This window comes from Otolemur garnettii, unplaced genomic scaffold (assembly GCF_000181295.1).
Source record: "Otolemur garnettii isolate 467f Iridium unplaced genomic scaffold, OtoGar3 scaffold00062, whole genome shotgun sequence".
Classification (NCBI taxonomy): Eukaryota; Metazoa; Chordata; class Mammalia; order Primates; family Galagidae; genus Otolemur; species Otolemur garnettii.
In genome coordinates this window covers 5,914,421-5,934,867 of record NW_003852457.1, presented here as the reverse complement: position 1 = coordinate 5,934,867, position 20,447 = coordinate 5,914,421, and the positions used below count along the sequence as shown (strand labels likewise).

The window sequence follows — 20,447 nt, the reverse complement described above, 5'->3', positions numbered from 1 at the left end:
TACCGCAGAGGAAGATCCTCTGGTGGTGATGAGGGGAAAACTCCTCTCTCCCATCAGTTCTTTAGAGGAGATTGATGCCAGCTTACCCTTTGGGCTAATGAGCAAACAGCCTTCAATAAAAGCTGAGTGGAACTGACATTTGAGGCCACCATGAGAACCCCACAAGCAGGTGGCAGTCCCCTGGGTTCCCACCTTTGAAAATTCTATTCTGTGTGTCTTGTCTCTTTCTTTCTCATCATTTCTAACTTTATATTTCTTCATTTGGTTGCTGCCAGATCCACAGGTCTTAATGGACCTTGCCCCCAGGGCAGGACCCCGGCAATTGAAATTCTTCTCACATAACAGAGATTTCAGCAGATGCTCAAAACCAAGCCTTCTCCCTGACACTACTTCTCCCATAGTTTCTTGTCTCAGTGACACCCTCACCTCAATAACTGTTTAAAACTGGGGGCCACAGGAAAGGCAGCTCAGCCTTTGGGGGAAGCAGCTGACTCTTCCTGTAAGCTCCATGGGCATAGGTGAAAGGGACATGTACTTTCTGATGAAAGCCAGAACATGGAGCCTTGGTAGGAGCTGTCTTGCCCTCACTCCTAATCTGGGCACTAAGAACAAGAAACTCCTCCATGTGACTGCCCTGCCTGACACTAATCCCAGTGCTTGGCATGGTGCAGGCACACAGTACACGCTGCAAAAGAAACACGTGGCTAAACATATAGTACCTTTGAGCCATTTCTCAAGCACTTAATACATGTTGGCATTGTCTAGGAATTTTAGAGAATATTTAATCTTTATACCTACTGCTGATGCTGGTGTTACCCCTCCTCCTTGGGGCTGCATAAACTGAGGTTCAGAGAGATTAAGTGCCTGGTCTAAGGACCACAGTGATCAGAGATCCTGGCCCCAGGTCCACCTGACTCTCAAGCCTGTGTTCATCCCAATAACCTAAGAGGCTTGAGAGAGGCCACTGGAAAACAACCAGCCTGGCAAGTCCCATCTTCATCCTGCTGTGTGGAGTGCATGAAGGATCTGTAGAGCTTAGCGCTGAAGCATCTGACGCCTCTCACAATCTGTGATTTACTGAGCCCGTTCCTGAGCTAGCTTAATCGGGCATATTTAAGGGGAGGAAAGGGGCGGGTCCACTGAAGCAACATAAGTATGTCTTCTTTAAAGAGAGTGAGATGTGTGTCTGTGTGGGAGAATGCCCCAGATCCGTATTAGTGAACAAGAGATGGCTAAGAGGAACCTGCCTCTGATGCTTCGAAGTCGGGAGTAAAATATTTGCATTGTGCCCAGTACAAGCCTAATTACTAAAAAGTACCAGAGTTGCAGAGCACTGGTGCACCCAGAGGGCCTGGCTGACAGGCACCTGGCAAGGTCTTCTTGAACCCCCAGGAGCAGAGGTATGCTGGAGTCAGCTTAACAAGCTCAAACACCGATTATGCACATCTCTCCCCAACTCACAACCAATGATGTCATCACGGAAGCTTAAAATTGACCATGGTAGAAGAATTTATACCACAGAAGTTGGCAGATGCTCCAAATCAGGTTTCCCCTCTCCCCAGCGTTGGGGGAGTTGACTGTCAAACATTTACCTTCGCACTACTGGTGAGTGTCCAAGCAGCCACCATTACCAGCAAGCTTCCAGAGTGCACTGGAGACCACTCAAATGCCATGGACAATACTGTGGTAACATCCCCCAGAAACCCACACAGAACAGCCTGTCTGACCTGGGGACTCTCAGTTCCTTCCAGGCCTTTGCCCACCTCCTCTGCAGCACTGCACTCACACCCTCCCACACCCTGTGGCATGGCAGGCAGGAGGCTTCTCTAGCCAACAGGTGGCTTTGCAGAAGTCTCAGTGTGACACTGTTCAAATGCAGTTGTGAACAAGGAATCCTGCATTGAATTTAAGGAGACTAAAACATCATTTTGAGGAAATCATATTTATTCATACTTTTTTACCATGTGATTATTTTAAAATATTTTTTTGATTTCTAAGACATTAGAAAACCTACGAAGGTATTTTTGGAGGAGTAGAGAGAACTATTTGAACTATTTGAAATTAATCTAAAGAAAATGAAAAATTCCAATGCTACCCAATAATTCAGCATTTCCCAACACAGCAGTTCAAGACAGTTTCACATCCTCCTGCCTTCCTTACCTGTGGTAGATACAAGGACAGTGTGAACTTTGCGCTTCTGAGATTTCTAACCTGTGTTCACACTCCATCAGCTATCTGGTTCCAGAGACTATTCTCCCACCAAAGCACAGTGTCTCTTTAAAAGCCAAGTGACATGTAGTTGTCTCCTTCTTTAACATGTCTCTTGAAGGGGACTGGGGCATAGACATCCTAACGTGCACATACACACACATGCGCACAGACACACACAGACATGCAAAGATACACACACGCATAGACATACGTCTGTGCATGCTGCACAGTCAGCCCTTTGCATCCATCAGTTCATTACATCCACAATTCAGCCAACTGCAGATAGAAAATATTAAAAACAAAATATAACAATAGAACAACCAAAAAAATAAAAAACACAGTATAACAACTCTTTCCCTAGCATTTGCACTGCATTAGTTATCATAAGCAATTTAGAGATGGTTTCAAGTGTACAGGAGGATGGATGGAGTTTGTAAGCAAGTACCTGTGTACTACACCACTATTTATCTCAGGGCCTTGAACACCTGCAGGTTTGGGTATCCACAGGAGGTCCTAGAACTAATGTCTTGGATCTCCAGGGATGACTCTGTGTGTGTGTGTGTTATGTGTGTGTGTGTGTGTGTGTGTGTATCTGAAAGAAGAAGATCAAAAACACTCCTGCAAAAATCAAACATCAAACCCAGACCCTGTCAGGGAATGCCAATTGATTATAGAGAGTCTTAGAAAGGTAACTAAAAACTGAGGGCATGAACCGGTTCTACCTCAGCACATTTTTCTGCAGGGCAATGATGAAAGGTTGGAAGCATGGGGCAATGACAGAATCATCAATCAGATCCCCACACCTGTCCCAGCAGCCACAGTAAACGTCTGTGTCCTGCCAATCCAATCCAAGAGTATGAAGGATTTGAAGAACAATCTCTAGCCTACAACTCTTAGCTATTTACTGGAGCTCTAAGCCAATCTATTCTCCCCTCTGTGATTCCAGGATGTGGGGATTGTAAAAATAATTCAATGGCCCCAGAAGCCTTATACCTTACATAGTCTAAGGATAAAAAAAAAAAAAACCTGAAAAAAAGAAGATCATTGCATGCATGGACTCTCTCATCAACCATGTAATGGCTGCTACCAACCCCCTCCTGCAGGTGAACGTCCTACAGGGGAGAGGTGAAGTCACTTGCTCAGGATGGCACCCCTAAAGAAGAAGAATGAAGGTTCCAGCCAGGGCCCTCCCTACTACCCGATCCTGCTGCCCAGCTCCATAAAACTGCCATTAAGTAAATGAGAGGCACATGCTTACCATTACCCTAGATGGTTGGATTTAAAATTATCCTGAGTTTTCTGTGCTGCTCATCTATTTCTGTGCATTGGCCCTGTCACTGAAAGTGCTGAAGGATGTAGTCGATTCATTTGTTTTACATTAAGATGCATTTCATGGCTATTATGGCAAGCAGAGCTTCATGCTGAATCAAAAGCTCTGAGCACCCCCAGCTGCAGCAGCTGACAATTCCACATCTCTGTTTACTGGAGGCAGATTTCTAAAACCATCTTCAGCTCCAAATAGCCACAGGGCTCAGGAAAGAGCAGCAACTAACATAATGCATGCTGCAATCATTATTTAGTTGAATTATCAAGGAGCAGATATAAATACAACCACATTTCTCTGTATGGTAAAACCATACGAGCTAAGCCCTCTCAAGAGGGAATATGTGCTTATTTATTGAAAAAAGCAAAAAAAAAAAAAAAAAAAAAGCCCAACCTCAAACTTTTTAATAATATTAGAGGTTTTCATCAATTCTCATTGGTTTAAAAGTTCTACAATATTTTTTCTTTTCTTTTCTGGATGAATAAGCAATCTGAGTACTCAATAAATATTTTTAGATGATCTAAGAAAAGTTCACCTATCAGTATATAGGTATATGCTAGTAACAGCACTAGTTATAACTGCAAGGAAAGAAACATCTGGAAACTCCACAAAGTTGAGTATCAGAATTGTTAAAGTACTTCCATTTGATGTCGCATTACAGAAAGTCCTTAGAAATTATAATTAGGAAGACAGTATATCAAAGAAAACCAAAATGTTCCTGTTAATCAGTGGTAAGAAAGAACACCTTGAACTTTTATCTATGCAAAGTTCACGCACAGACGAAAACTGGGAGGCAATGTGGACAGAGGAACGCTGTCGGGGAGGGGAGAAGAACACACAGTCTGGTCTCACTTCTGTCGTTTTAGACTTCCATCACGGTGATTATAATCTCAACCAGCCAATAAATAATGCTGGTAAATAATGATGATATAAATAATGATGACAGGATGACGGTAAGAACAACGATGATGAAAAACTAACACAACCGAAACGTTCTTGCAGCAGCCCTTCCTGCGGGGACTTGGGCTGGAAGGAGCTGCAAGACCCCGCATGCCGCACCCCACCTACCTTGCTGGATGAGCACTTCTGTGGCCAGCTCCCCAGTGCCGGCGTTGGCGTACTCCTCGTCCGGGTGCTTCCTGTTGTAGTGACGCTTCAGAGAGCCGGAGATGTTGCAGGAGTAAGGGCAGTGGGCACAGCGGAAAGGCTGCAGAGATGAGGAGCAGGGTTAGGAAGGTGTGAGCCTGAGGTCTGCCTTCACCGCTTCCCCACCTGCTGAGTGCCCGACGCCCCGAGAGCCTGTGATGAATCCTTGTCACCTGTGGTATACTTCAAGGAAAACCACTGGGACAAGAATGCAGAGTCCTCTGCAGCGACCACCCAAGTGACCAGGACAAGATAGCCCCAGAGTAGGAGTTGTCTCTGCTGAGTTTATTTTTATTGTTTCATTTCTTTTCTTCTTTCATTCACTCCAGAATTTATAGTTTTTGTTCACGAAGAAGATAATAAAAACAGGAATATAGTAATCTTTCTCTTTTTTTCAAGGAGTGCCATTAAAAGTAGCTCCCTTCATAATTCATTGCCTGATACACTGCCAAGTACCACAGAAAGATATTTTGTTCATCAATGAACCAAATATATGACGGTGATTAGAGCAACCAGCTGTACCCCACTGCCTGTGTGTGCAGCAGGCCGAGCCACCTAGGTCTGTGTGAGCATGCTCTGTGATGTTTGCACAATGACAAAACGGCCTTAGGACACGTTTCTAGGACACATCCCCATCATTAAATGATGTGTGACTGGACTTACTTCTTCAGCTAACTGACTTCCTCTGTGGTATTTAGCTGCATACACAAGCGTCAGCCATTAGGGAAGTCCTTCTGGTAAAATCCATCTCACACCCCCACCTATGCAATACAAGGCATTTCAGGAAAAGTTCCCAGATGGGTTACATAGCCTTGCACACTGCTTCATGGGCTTCATAAAGAAGCAGGGAGCCCAGGACACCTGGGCCATTGGCTTCTGGTCAGGAAGTTATCAGCACACCCTCCCAGGCCACATGCTGGGGGCATTCCAGGCCTGTTTGGTAATCCAGTAGCCCATCAATACTCTGGAAGGGGCAGGGGGCAATGGAACCAGTCTAACCACACCTCTATCCCTGACCAAGGATGGAAACTTATCTGAGCGCTGACCTTTTCATCAGGAAGACAGGATAACACCTACCATGTAAGGCTGTGGTGAGAACTGAAGGGCAGCATATGACTTGGTAACTAAGACACCATACAAAGTGCTTGTTGTTTTAGCAGCAATTTTATACCAACTCCCGCATGCTGTCTGGGAGCTGAGGACCGCTGCATCTATTAAGACTTCAAACACTGCGTGGGCTCCTCAACCATCCTACTCCTCAGTCCTTGCCCCACTATTGCCCTTAGGAGCTAAATCATCATAGCGATGTCTGAATGTAAACTGCACCAATAATAGGAGACAATGCCCTCTCATCTTTGTAGCTTTAATCAGCTCCTCTTTCAATCGTTTCTTGCTTTTAAGTCTACAAATGCAAATGTTCTGAAGTCTTAAGAGACAGACACACAGAGAGAGACAGAGAGAGAAGAGGGAGGAAGGGAAGAAAATGAAAATGAAACCTTTCAGCCTGCCCCCTGCCTTTGGTCACACTTCCTCTTACACTCCTGGTCCGCCGTACCCTCAAAAAGCAGTTTCTGTCTCCAGCCGTCACAAGTCACTGTGCTTTTTCAGGCCACTGAGTTTCCCTGCAAACAACTCCTGGAGGTCTCCCTTCTCGGACCTTATGCCTCCCCACCATCTCCTCTGGCTGCCTGCCCCCTCCCACAGTGATATCTATGACACTGTCATACTGCCATCACCAGGCTCTCCTGCCAGGGCTCAGCTTCTTGGGTTTATTTACGAGATCTGCTTCCCAGACCTGAGGTTAAATGCTGGCTCTCTCCTAGATGCTGTCCTCAGGCCTGTTTTGTTCTTCTGTCCTGGTTCTGACAATCATTTTTGCATTATTGATTGCTGGGTCTCAGTGTCCAGTTGTGACCTCTCCCCCAGGGTCACAAACAGGAATTTTCAACTGCTTCCAGACATCCTAGAAGGAGGCTCTGCAGTACCTCAAATAAATACATGCAATTTCAGGCTCACACTTCTCTGCAAAATCAGCCAGGGCTTCTGTCCAAAGCCCAGCAGTCAGCCTCAGCTTTCCCTTCTCTCCTGCCATTTAGCTAATCACTGCATCTTGTCCAGTCTTCCTGGGAAACCTCTGCAGACATCCTGGCCCTCAACATCTCTCTCTGCAGCATAGAGAATGTGCCATCTCATCCTGAAAAGGGAGCACTGTGACCTGCAGGAGGGCCACTGTCAGAGAGAAAGTCCCAGGGCAGTTAGGTTAGCCGACCTGCTTTGAAACATTCCACTGGGACTTTGCCCTACGCCAAGGCCTTGCTTTGGATACAGATACCTTGTGCTACGCGGTACCTGCCACATTCCTGCATCCACTCCTTCATGTAAGAGGATCCTTGTGGTTTGGTCCACAGGGTTTACAGAACAAAACGTCCTGGAACAAAGGCAGAATGAGTCAGGCTTTCTCATCTGTCTACTGAACAGAGAACAAAAGGACCCAAGTTCCAATATATGATTATTGGAAAGTTAAAGGTAAACCATTTCCAAATGCTTGCTTTCATCTCTAAATATTACAACACTATTTTTGGAATGTTATCATTTTACAGAGAAATCAAAAAGGAATGCTGAAAATGCTACAGGGCCATTGTCGGCCTGTCCATGGGCTAAGCGGCCGGAGGAGAAGCCTGATAAGAATAAGACTTGATCCTGCAGACCTGGCTCCAGACTTGAGAGCCAATTTTGCCCAAATCACAGGATCAACTACATGGCCAAGATCCACTGGAAACACACAGCAAAAATGCATGCAAAATATAAAATCACATCATATAAAAATTAAATGCTAAAATCACACTCCATACCTTTCTTATTAAATCTCTTATCTTATTCATAAGTATTTCCTGAGCAGCTATTAGGTGCTAAGCATTATGTCAGGAACCAGAATTGAGACTGGCCTGGGTCCCACGCCTGTGGGATTTCCACTGATCATATTTTCCCCTTTGATCACATTCACCATCTCCCACCATTAACATCTCACCTCTTTCCTCCCCACTCTAGGTCTTTGAAGGCCAGGCCCCGTGGTAACTTCGTTCCTGGAAGGCCTGCCTGGTCTGGACCTGCCGGTCTCTCTGACCACACCCCTCTCTGTGGTCATACTCACTCACTAGGCTCTAACCACACTCAATCCTGTCTCATCCTTACTCTCCCTCTGTCCAGAACACCCCAACAGCAGATTTAGGGAGGCAGCTGTGTTTTAGAACAAAGTCAGGTCCCCTAACTGGCCTCCTCACTTAGTCTTAACCTTTTCATTCTCTCTACAACTAGTATCTGTATCAGCCCCCTAACTCAGAGCCTTCAAGGTCTGCCTAGAGCCTACAGAGAGATCCAGCTGACCTGCCCACACCTCACTGTGACACCATCCAGGTGCATGCGAGATACTGCATAGAAGAGGGGCACGTACAAACGTCCAGCTGAGCTGCACACGCCTCTCTGTGACACCTGCTGGGGATATCCCAGAGAAGGGGCTTGTTCAAAGGCCCAGCTGACCTGCACACACCTCTCTGTGATACCTGCTGGGGATATCCCAGAGAAGGGGCTTGTTCAAAGGCCCAGCTGACCTGCACATGCCTCTCTGTGACACCTGCTGGGGATATCCCAGAGAAGGGGCACGTACAAAGGCCCAGCTGACCTGCACACACCTCTCTGTGACACCTGCTGGGGCTATCCCAGAGAAGGGGCATGTACAAAGGTCTAGCTGACCTGCACACGCCTCTCTGTGACACCTGCTGGGGATATCCCAGAGAAGGGGCACGTACAAAGGTCCAGTTGACATGCACACACCTCTCTGTGACACCTGCTGGGGATATCCCAGAGAAGGGGCACGTACAAAGGCCCAGCTGACCTGCACATGCCTGTGACACCAGCCAGGTGCATGTCCAAACTCATTCCACACCAACCCACTCCTCCAGCTTCCAGACATGTGTTGAAGCTATTCCTTTTGCATTAAGAGTACCCCCCACTCTCTACTTGGCTAACTTCTAGGACAACTTTGGGGACATGGGAGGCTCTTGTTGCCCCTCTGGAGGTCTTTGCATGGCGTTTTTTGCAAGCATCCATTTCTGCCCTTCTGACCTTGCTTCTTTCTACCAAGTTCCTTGGGTCAAGCTCTCAATATCCTCAGCAAAGAATTTATTGATTCTAATACTACATGACACCAAAGCAAGAAGGGGAAATAGTTATTTTAGAGAAACATGTCATGAGACTGAAAATCCCCCAAACTTGTCTGAATGAACAAGCTGATCAAGTTGGATTCAATGCTGACCCATTCATTCCAAGCCTTAGACTGCCAAAGCACAAATCATGGGATTATACTGTATGAACATAGACCCTCTCCACTTAAAACAACACTTCCTTGTATGCTTTAAAAAAAACCAACCCTATTATGCTTTACAGATTTGATCCAAACTTGATGGATTCAACATTTTCTTTACCCCACTTACTGAAAATGTCTCTACATTGTCTGTAGTTCCCAAGGGCAGAAATGTTCACCAGACAACCTCCTATTCATTCTTTAACAGTCTTAGCTCACATGTTAACCCCAGGTCCATCCTGAAACCTTCCCTAACTCCCCAGGAAGATACAAGGGCTCCTCCCCCTCTGCCCTTGCCACCCCCTCCCCCCCGTGAAGCTGTACCCCCCTGCTAATGGGCAACTGTCATCTGTATGGCTATCCACCTCACACACACCAGGCTGCAAGACCTCTGAGAGTAGAGTCCAAACCAGAACACATTCGTCTGTGCTTCCCTGGCAGCCAGAGTGTGTCCAGCACAGTGAAGACCCTAAGGCAGTGATCTGTCTAAATGAAAACTACCTGCTTCTCTCTGATCATGATGCCCGTGTGGTCAGCACTGCAAACTCTCCTAACAACAAAAAAACCCTACCAATCTAGATAAAATGTTTTCCAAAAACCATGTTAAAAGTGGAAGACTTTAAAAGACCTCATAAACACAGCAAGGAAATGCCACAGGAGAGATTGTGTTTATAATGCATGACCAAGAAAATGACCCATACCCATAATACATAAAGAATTCCTGAAAACAAGTAAGAACATAAAATCCCCCCATAGAAAAATGGGCAAATAGTTGGATCGACACTTTCCTTGAAAGAAAGAAGGAAAGAAGAGAGGGAAAGAAAAAGAAAGAAAGAAATCCAGCCAAAAAGCACATGAAAGGGGGCTGAGCCTCATTAACAATCATGTTCTATGCAGTATTCTGGAAATGCATTCTATTTCACAGTATGAAAAGTAAAATAAGCAAGCAAACAACAGCAAAAATAAATGGATTCCTAAATGGGTGATATGTGACAGAGATCCCATGCACAAGGTTTTAATGAGGATTACACAGAACTCAGATAAATCCCTAGGGTGATGTAGCACCCAAGTGACAGCTACTAATAGTGTCAACACCAATGGCAACGACATTTATCCCAACACACGTAAAGTGATGTTTAGGCTTATTTTCTTTCATCTATGTGACAAAACCTGCACTAATACTGTAAATGTGTTCTAACATAGCCACCATGATCCAAAAATCCCTGGAAAAGAGACTACAGTAGGAATTCCTTTCTAACAAGCCAGTGACAGGCCTGGAGAAAATATGAACTACGACTCCAGCCTTGCCAAACTGAAATCAAGTGGCACAGGTGGAGGGATGGTCTTGGATCATGCAAGTGCTACCTGGGGGCTTTGGTGGTAGGACGCCTGTGAGATTTATGACAGCGCTTCTGCAGCTGAGCACACGGCACAGGAAGATGGAGTTTTTTTCATTAATGTCTGAGGTGGCCATCACACTCCTCTAAAATGCAAGCTAGCACCAAGTCACCCGGAGAAGCACACCACTGGGCCGAGGGGAGGGCAGGATCCCAAATTCTTGGGAACTCTGAATTCAGAGCTCATCTCCCTTCCTGACTTAACTCAGTTTCTTCTGAGATGCAGGAGGCAATTTCATCTAATGAGAGCCTAGACAGAAAAGGGGGTAGTGATAACTTCCTTAAACTGAGGTCTTCTCTGGATTTTATTTCTAGACCAAACAACCAGAACATGTTCCCCATCACTTGCCTGGAGAGGTCTGTGGCCAGGACACCTCTCACAGCCTATCTTGATGGGCACGGGTTTCTAGATTCAGAACAGCAGCCTGATTCTACCACTGAGTTTTGCAGCTTTGGGTAGGTTCTTCCATTTCATTGCAAGAATTAATAATAATGTAAACACAGCAGCCTGCATGGAGATGCTCATGAAATCATCACTGACAGTTCAGACACAGAAACAGCACAGACTGCTCCAGTTACGGGAACAGAATGAATGGTGTTCCTTTTTGCCTGAAAACTTGCATTTGGAGTTTGAGAACTTCCTGTTTATATTTGCACCAACAGAGGAAGATGAGATCAAGGAGGGGAACTCCAATGGTGATAATGACAGTCATCTGGGGTGGAAATGAAGCTATTAATATTCCCATCTTGCAGAGGAGGTCCTGGGATGCTGCTGAAGGTCTTCTAGTGAGTCATCGGCCAAGCCTGGCTTCCAGCTGAGGCCTGTCTGACACGGAAGCTCACGCCCACTCTCAATGGCTGCTGTACCACTGCTTACCAAGGCCTACTGCAAAAACATGTCGCCTCAGCCACAACTGCCCTGATAATAATGCATGGATGGTGCCTGCAGCTTCCCTGCCATCCTGCATATCTGTTTTGCAGATGAGTCTGTTTCGAATGACAGTGTCAATAAGACAGCAGTGTTTCACAGCCACGTGTCCTGGTGGCACACCTACTCGCCGTTTCTTCCCCAGCAGCTCTCCTGTCCCCACCTCAGGAACCTGGCCCCATACCCCCTCCCTTCTACTTGCCCACAGAACTATCTGCTTCCGACTGCCACCTGCAAATGCTGCAGGCCCGGGTGACACTGCTGCAGCACTGAAGATCCATGGTCCATAGTTGTGTTCTAATGTAACCACGTCAGATTGTATAAAAAAAATCAGCACATTGTACCCCACATACGCATGAATGTATTCATGATCTATGTGTGTCTGACTTAATTAAAAAAAAAAAAAGATCGACGGTGACTGAACTTCCACAAATTTCCAGCAGACACATCAGGAACAGACTACACACACTCCCACTTACAGTGACCTCAGTGAAGGTTCCTGAATGTAATACAGTGACAAAGCAAGCTCACCACACCCCACAGAAGAGAACAGCACACTCATGGACGCTGACCCTGCTCTTTGGTAAGACAGACTCTGGGTGGGCTGCACTGAGCCGCTCCTGTGACCCTGTGCCCTGACTCATAGCATTGGTGAATGTAAAGAATCCTGCCAGCCCTGGGACCAGGCTCCTCTACCCTGGAACCCAACATTCTCACTTCTGAAGCAGCGAAGTGTCTAATCTCATTTTAACCTCTCTCTGCCCCCATGGACTATGAGGGGAGGGAAGAACTGAGAGTTCAAGGTCACACAATGAATTGAGAACAGAGTGAAGGACAAGGCAAGGCCCAGGAATAGAACTATTGAATGCTGCGGCTTCGTGGCTCCGAGCCCTCGAAGGAGCTCAGAGTCCCACCTCCACCCGTAAGTCTGCCATGATGAATCTGTCACACTGAAGTTCTGAGAAACTGATTCATTCACTTACTTGTTCACTCAATAAATATTTACTGAGCGCTGCCTAGGTGCTGAGAGCAGAACAAAACGTATATAAGGAATGCTTCACGGCGCCCACGTTCTAGCATCATCATGAAGTAAATGTGTAACCTGCCAGGTGTCATCCAACAGAGAAACAAAGCCCTTGAGCCAAGGCCTGAGGAGGGAGAGAAGGCCCCACGTGGCTGCCAGGGAGAAGAGCGAGGCGAGATGATGGAGGAGCCGGTGCAACCCACAGGGCAGGGAGCGGGTGGGGGGCAGAGGGGCAGAAGCCAGGACGGGTGGGCACTTGTAGCCACTCTGAGTGTGGCCAGAAGCCACCACAGTGACATGCACAGGTGGAGGGTTATTATGCTGTTGGCTCCTTTTGGATTCTCTGATAACCAAAGTCTGTTTCACAGAACATAAATGCTAGGAGGCGCTGAGAAAAGGAAGAGGGACTTCTATGGTCAAATAAGTTTGAGGCTCACTGCACACTATATCCCCCCGTTGAGACACCACTGACACCCCAACTAGTGTTCCAGGGAGCACACTTTGGCGAACACTGCTTTGCACCACCTTCCAGCAGGGGCTGTCTTGCCCCCCCCCCCCCAGGTATGCTGAGCTTCCGGGAGACAGGTGCCACATCTCAGGCTTTTGCTAGGCTGCCTGCTGTAGACAATGGAGTCCTGAGTACCAGAGACTCACAAAACAAAACATGTGAAAACGAAAACCCCTCCTTGGATGCTTGCTGGATTAACGTCACTATTCAACATTAAATGTGCCGGTGAGAAGCTTCTTTTCCACTCAGGGAAATTCCATCACCTTGACTCTCTTAACCCTCAAGTCCCTATACCTACTGAGGGTCATCCAGTAAAGTCTGCAATCCCTTTGGAATATTCTGGATGACAAAGCGGGCTTACTGGAATGTTTCACAGGTATCCAGAGTACGGCCCCAGAGTCTGCTCAGAACTGGATAGTCATTTCAGTTGAGCCACCACGTGCAGGCTCCCAACCCCCTAGGAGGCGAACACTTCATCAAGCCAACTGTCCAAGACTGCACCTGCAGGTCTGGCCTGGGAGTGAGCCACTCGCAAAGAAAAATATGCACTTTCACGAGGAAAAGGACCAAGACTGTGGTGATGCTTATAAAGGAAACTGCTCCAGAGCCATTGCACCTGGAATGTTCCCTGCTCACCTCCTTCTCCAGCCTGAGCTCAGTGAGAAATACGATCTCCCTGCACCGAGGTCAGTGAGGGGGCTGGCACACTCCGTGTGTCCAGACTGTCTCATCTGCCCTGAGCCTCCTGGCACAGTCACGGGATAGACAAAGGGAAACGCTGAAGTGAAACGTAAAGAGACCAAGAAGGACAGGACAAGGCCTGCAGACCAAGGTGCACAGGAGGACAGCAGCTCTGCACAGACTCATGTTGCCAGAGGTTAGCCTTTCAGAGGCTTGTACTATAGATTTCAAAGTAATGTTGATGTCTGTGGGATGTTGACGTGAATGAGAGCATCAGGCCCTTCTTGTCTCAGTGCCAAGTACAAGGCGGGCAAATTCTGCTGCCACACTCTGATCTCCAGTTTGAGCCTCCCTAAAAGTTGGGAGGCTCGAAGTCAAATCCACCTGGCAGCAGCCAAGCTGGGGGAGAGAAAACTTCTGATTATTCAGCCTTGTCTTTTCAGGACTGACAAACCCGAGAGCACGAGGCTGGAGCTTAGTTCCATTCAGGGTCAGCCACAACGGAACAAAACCAGCCTGGTGTAAAGATCCGTGGGGAAAAAAAAAAAAAAAAAGCCAGGTCTTCGATATCATTTAACAAGCACAAAGCTATTTTGGTTTTAAAATAAGACTAGAGACAAATTAAACAATTTAAAAGAATAAATGTTTTAAAACCGTGGCGTACCACAATTTTGAAAATGGCTTGTGTTGAGGCAATTATCTTTATCACAATAAATAACAGTAAATCAATCCACACTAATTGCTTTTCATGCAAGGGCTTAGAAGACTCTTTAGCATTCTCTGATTATTGATTTTTTTATAATCGCCTGTGCTGTCAAAAATGCAATATTTCTAGATAATATACTCTATACTCTTAGACAGGATTTTAATTTAGCATAAAACAATCCAATTTCCTTCTTTTTCCAGGGGTGCTTTAAAAATCTGAAATACAGTGAAGCTGAAGATGGCACTAAGAAGTTTTCAGCAAAGGTTTTCAGTTCAAATCAATTTAACAAGGGGCCCTTGCAGGCCATTCCCACCCAGCCACGGCCCTTCTTCCTCCCACATCCACGGTTAGAGGAAACAAGGAAAATGTGCAACCTCAGACTCTTCACTTTCCTGCAAATTCAGATCTCAAAAGCAAAACAAACACAATCAGTGGACGATCTACACTTTCCTTCTTACTCTGTGCCTGGGTTCAGCAATTTCCACTGAACTTGGAAAATGTTCTGCCTGCTAACTTTATGCTCAGTCAGCACTTCGCTCAAAGATTGTGTTTGAGTCTTAGTAAAACATACAACTGCAGGTTTATATAATCATGGCAGTGAGGGGGAAGAAGGACAGAGGGGTAAAATGTTCTCATAGATAGTAGCTTAGATTACAAAGAGACGTGGATCACCTGAGCTCTACTGTTGGAGAACTGCGTCACTCCTGAGCCCCATACTTACCTAGACTCTGGGCGTCAGTTTCCTCACCTGTTCTGGGGACAGCAGTCCTTACCTTGGAGGGATTTTCAGGGTAAAATAGGGGACTGCACCTGAAACATCTGCTGTAAGGCCAAGAATATGGCTATTTTAAGATGAACCAGTCCACCTGCCTTTTTTATTCTAACGCTAGATATTTAAACATCCAACCTTGTAATTTTTTGACGAAACGTGAAACCATCTTCTAGACCACAGGAGAAATCGTGGTATAAATAAAGCTACAATACTATCAACAGCACCAGATGCCTCTGTACTCTGCGGGTACTGGGAATCTGAGGCTAGTAACTCTCTTTATAAATGTGTGGCTTCCAAATTATCTGCTTATTTGAGATCATTTCCTTATTTTCACTTTTTGTTCACAAAGTTTAGATTGGAAACTAAACTATTAATTTGATCAAAACATGACTCTTAAAAATGATAGCATTAGAATTTATTTTGCTGGTTTTCTGGGTTTCCACAGCACTGTGTAGCATGTAACATATTTGTTTTGCCGTGGACACACGTTTGGCTCTGCCCAGACCTGCGAGCCTGAGTGAGAAGAGGCCTGGCTTCATTCTGAAACCCCCACCCCTGCCACAGCTCCTGACATGCCTGGTACCCAGAAAAGGCATGTTGAATGCACAAGGAAACACTTCATATGCTGCACGTCAAATGAACAAACAAAATTGAGTACTTTAATTGTACTATGGTGTTACCTCTTTGAAATCCTGAACATTAAATTGTGGCATCACGTATTCCATATGCAATACTTGGTTTGTCAATCATAATGGAAGCAATGATAGAAATCTCCCTTACCTCTCACTAGTTTTATGGAAATACTTTAGTTATGCAAATTTTAAATTGACAACAGGCAATAGATTTCTCAGGCATCATAGTACAAATTTTTGAGGATTCAATTGCATTCAGATGCATATCAAACATAAAGTCAATACTGTTTTTTCAAGATAACAGTGTGGCTGGTGTCCCTTTTGAAAGAACATTTTCTACACCTAAAAGGCCATGGCCACAGGAGAGAAGACCAGCCTCACTCTCTGGAAGCTGGGGCACAGAACAATCAGAGCTATGTGTGGGCCACAGTAACCAGGTAGGTTATTCTGCTTTAAGAACAAGGATGTCTATAGTAAGAAGGGTCAGCATTAAGCCACACTGGACAGTTTCCAAAATGTACAGATTCCTCAAATTGCTGACATCAGAATGGATATATTTTTCAGATTTGAACATTTACCCACCAATTTTTACTTGCTTTCATAAAGTCAGAAACCTTTTCATGCACTTGGAGCCTCATAGAGGAATGGGTTCAAGTACAAACTCCTTCTAGCACTGGGGCCTTTTGACAGTGGAACATAACAAAACAAAACAAAACAAGGGCAAACAGTGATGAGGAGAGAATGATGTGGGACGGGCAGGATGAGACCTTTTTGCAGGGGAAACAGACTTTTGCAGTAGTGAAAGGCAGAGGCACTGAGGAGAGAGACACACTTCAGAAGGATCCTACCTGGGACATGCACCTGCAAAAGCTTCTGTGTCGAGTGACAGATTCACATGGTCACATACATCATGAAGCAAAGTACCAAATCAGGCAAATGAGGTGAATATGATCCCATGAGCAAACAGTACACACCACAGGCATCAAGAATCTTAAACAAAGCCACGATAAGGAAGGAGAGATGGAGTGGTCAGGACAATCTTATGATGAAAAGAGAAAGGAAGAAACCGAGTGGAGTCTGTGAGGAAATGACATTTGAAAGCAATGCACAGAGCTCTCTTCACTTCCTCGCTCATCACGACGAGCATAGTGACAATCACAGCTACTGCTTTATTTCCCCTGCTACAGGTAGGTTGCCCAAGGCCACTCAGGCCAGCAAGGCAGGATTCTAAGTCTGACTGTAAAGCCACAATGACTAACTTCAAAAAAGGAAGGGCTTGTGCCAAAAGACGCAGGGCTTCTGTGGCACTTGCACACTGCGATCTCTCCCATGGGCACATTCTCCAGAGTCTGGTGAATCTGCCTTATCTGTGGGTAATGCAGCAGGGAGAAAGCCTCTGAGAGGGGGCAGAGCATCCCTCCTGGTGACTGTGCCCACCTGGGTTACTCACAGCAGCAGCCATCTCCTGCCTCAGTCGCTCCCCTTGCCTCTTTCAGCTGAATTGTGCATGTGCCCCGAGTGGGTGCGAGAGGGGCAATATGAGTGTTTAATAGGCATCCACTTGGTGAGGCACCACGCAGGCTCTCAGCGTTACAGGGGTGGGGTATTTCTGCTCACAGCTAGGATACAGAAATCAGAAGGGGCCATTGCTCCCATACTAACAATTTGACTGATCATTTTTCCGAAATCTATCAGATTGCTGAGGACACAAAGAAACCTAAGTGAACTAATTCCAGAAAGAGATAAGCGCTGGGCCCATGAGAAAAGACACCGGCTGCTGCTTTCATTCCTGGCATAGAGATCTATCAATCTCTTCTTCCCCTGTGAAATGGGGAACTTTGCCAACTCAAGGGGACCGTGGCTACAGACTGGGGGCCAGGAGGAGAGGAGAGAGGAAATTCACCAGCACCCTTACAAAGCAGACGAGGCCTTCACCCAGTGCCCTAAAGACTCTGCAAAAGTCCCCTGGGCAGGGTGAGCAAGGGGAGAGAGCTGTCCCATGAAGCAGAAAGCCAAGAGGGGCTGGGGATAAAGAAACTCACCAGGAGCCCCCAATGCCGGCGGCTGGGCATAAAGAAACTCACCAGGAGCCCCCAGTGCCCGCGGCTGGGGATAAAGAAACTCACGAGGAGCCCCCAGTGCCCCCGGCTGGGGATAAAGAAACTCACCAGGAGCCCCCAATGCCCCCGGCTGGGGATAAAGAAACTCACCAGGAGCCCCCAGTGCCGGCGGCTGGGCATAAAGAAACTCACCAGGAGCCCCTAAATGCCATCGGCTGGCCTGCACAGCTGACGGCCCATATGACAAAGAAGGCCAGTGATTTCCCAAGTCTCCCTGGTGTAAGCACAGCTTACAGACTGCTGTAAGCAAAGTCTCAATCCTCTTGTTCTCAGAACATCTACAGACAGTGGAGAACCAACTCCAGAGTTGCACAGAGCCCAGAGCCAGCTGGACTATGGACTAGATGTGTTTATTCCTGTGCTGGGGTCACCAAGATCACCTTCATGTTCAGTGACTCACTGGGAGGACTCACAGGACGTACCATGTATTAACAGCTGTGTTCACAGCTATAATTTATTACATCAAAGGAACACAAAGCAAAACATCACAGGGAAGAGCTATAGGAGGCAAGGCCTAAGGAGAAACCAGGTACAGGCTTCTAGGACTCCCCTCCTGGAGGAGTTACACAGGGCACCCTTGGTTTGTCAGCAGCAAACTCTGACAACACATGAAATGTCACCAACTACAGAAGCTCACGAGGGGCTCGGTGTGTAGGGTCTGCACCAAGGGCTGATCACGCAGGTACTCTCTGTCTAGCATGTACCAAAATTCCAGAGCCCCTGGAGGAAGGCAGGTACTCAGGATAAAGAGCATTATCTGCACAAATGCTCCCCTCATCTGTCAGGGTACTGGGGGCTCTCCTGAAGTCCAAGCTGTCAGATGCCAGCCAAGGCCCAAGCTTGTGACTGGGCTTTTCAAAGCACAACAGTCAAGCCTGCTATGTTAACTCTTTTCTGCAAAATCCCCTACACTAAAAACATTCACTTTCTCAAGGCCATTATTTCTATCAGTCTCTACTGTTTTATCCACATATGGTATCTGGTGTTCAATTACAAATCATGACGCATGCAAAAGAGCAAGAAAATGTGAATTCAAGTCAAGAAAAAAGTCAAAAGCACTAATGCACAGATGACCCAGATGCTAAAATTATTAGACAAAAAAAGTAAAGTAACTATGATAACTACACTGAAAGATCCAGGAGAAGAGGTGGAAAACATGTGCAAACAGATGGTAAAATATAGTAGAGGAATAAAAATGAACCAAATGTTATTTGGGAGGCTGAGTCAAGAAGACTGTTTGAGTCTAAGAGTTTGAGGCCAGCCTGGGAAACAGAGCAAAAACCTACCTCTTAAAAAAAAATGAGCCAAATCAAGTTGCTAGAAACCAGACATCAAAAATGACCAATTCATTTGATGATAAATTTGATGAGAAAGGATAAGTAAACTTGAAGAAAGGTCCACAGGAATCATGCAAACCAAAATATAAAGCAAAAGAATGAGAGAGAGAGAGAGACTAACTGAATGATGTGAGGTCCTGTTAGCTAAACCTGTGTTAATATACGTGGTATTATAGTCCTAGAGATAAAGGAGAGAACAAATGAAGAAGGAATATTTAAAAAGATAATGGCTAAGAATGGTCCAAAAACGATTGCTGAAAGCATGTCAATCCACAAATGGAACAGCTCAGCAAAGCCCAGGTAAAGGAGATACGAAGAAAACTACACCTAGACTTACTGATTTGACATTATGACAAGCCCTCCCCGCCCCTTGAAAAAGAGAGAGAAGGAAAGAAAACTTTAAATCAGCCAGAAGAAGTAATAGAACAACATATTTAGAGTGATGTCCCCCACCAAAAAAAAAAAAAAAAAAATTATAGCCATTAAAATAAGTTTTCACAAATGAAGACCACATACAAACATTTTCAAATAGCCAAAAACAGAGAATTCAGCTCCAATAAACCAGGATATAATAAGCAATAAAGGAAATCTTCCAATCTATAGGAAAATGTACCTCTTGCCATATAAAAAATTAATTTGCAATAGATAAAAGAGTTAAATTCAAAGCAAGAAACCATAAAAATTCAAGAAGAAAATGTAGGAAAAACTCTTCTAAACATTGGCCTAGGCAAAGAATTTATGACTAAGACCCCAAAGGCAATTATATCAATAATAAAAAATAAATAAATGAGACTTACTAAAATTAAAAGCCTCTGCATAGCAATGGAGATTAATCAATAGAGTAAACAGACAACCTACTGAATGGGAGAAAATATTCACAAACTGTATATCCAATAAAGGGGTAATAATCAGAATCTACAAAGAACCCAAATCAGCAAGAAAAAAAAAAACAGCCCTATTAAAAAATGGGCAAAAGATATGAACAGAAGTTTTTCAAAAGAAGGTAAACAAATGGCCAAAAAATACACACAAAAATGCTCACCATCATTCATCATCAGGAAAATGCAAAACCACAATGAGCTATCATCTTACCCTGTGACAATGGCCATTATTAAAAAAATTAAAAACAGCAGTTGCTGGTCTGGATGCAAAGAGAATGGAATGCTTATATACTGTTGGTGGAACTGCAAATTCGTACAACTTCTATGGAAAACAGTATAGAGATTCCTCAAAGAAATAAATGTAGCTGTACCATTTAACCCAGAAATACCACTACTGAGTATCTACCCAAAGGAAAAGTC

The 20,447-nt window shown here is 45.3% G+C and overlaps 1 protein-coding gene across 6 annotated transcripts in view; it reads right to left on the bottom strand.

The window, feature by feature from the left end:
- The window catches only part of ZFAT (zinc finger and AT-hook domain containing), a 195,925-nt gene that overhangs the window by 47,296 nt on the left and 128,182 nt on the right, over window positions 1–20,447 (bottom strand). For all 6 annotated transcript variants that reach the window (XM_012807040.2, XM_023514939.1, XM_023514938.1 and 3 more), the window contains one exon: window positions 4,604–4,742. In XM_012807040.2, the coding sequence (XP_012662494.1) occupies window positions 4,604–4,742 (139 nt within the window). The remainder of the gene's footprint in view (window positions 1–4,603; window positions 4,743–20,447) is intronic.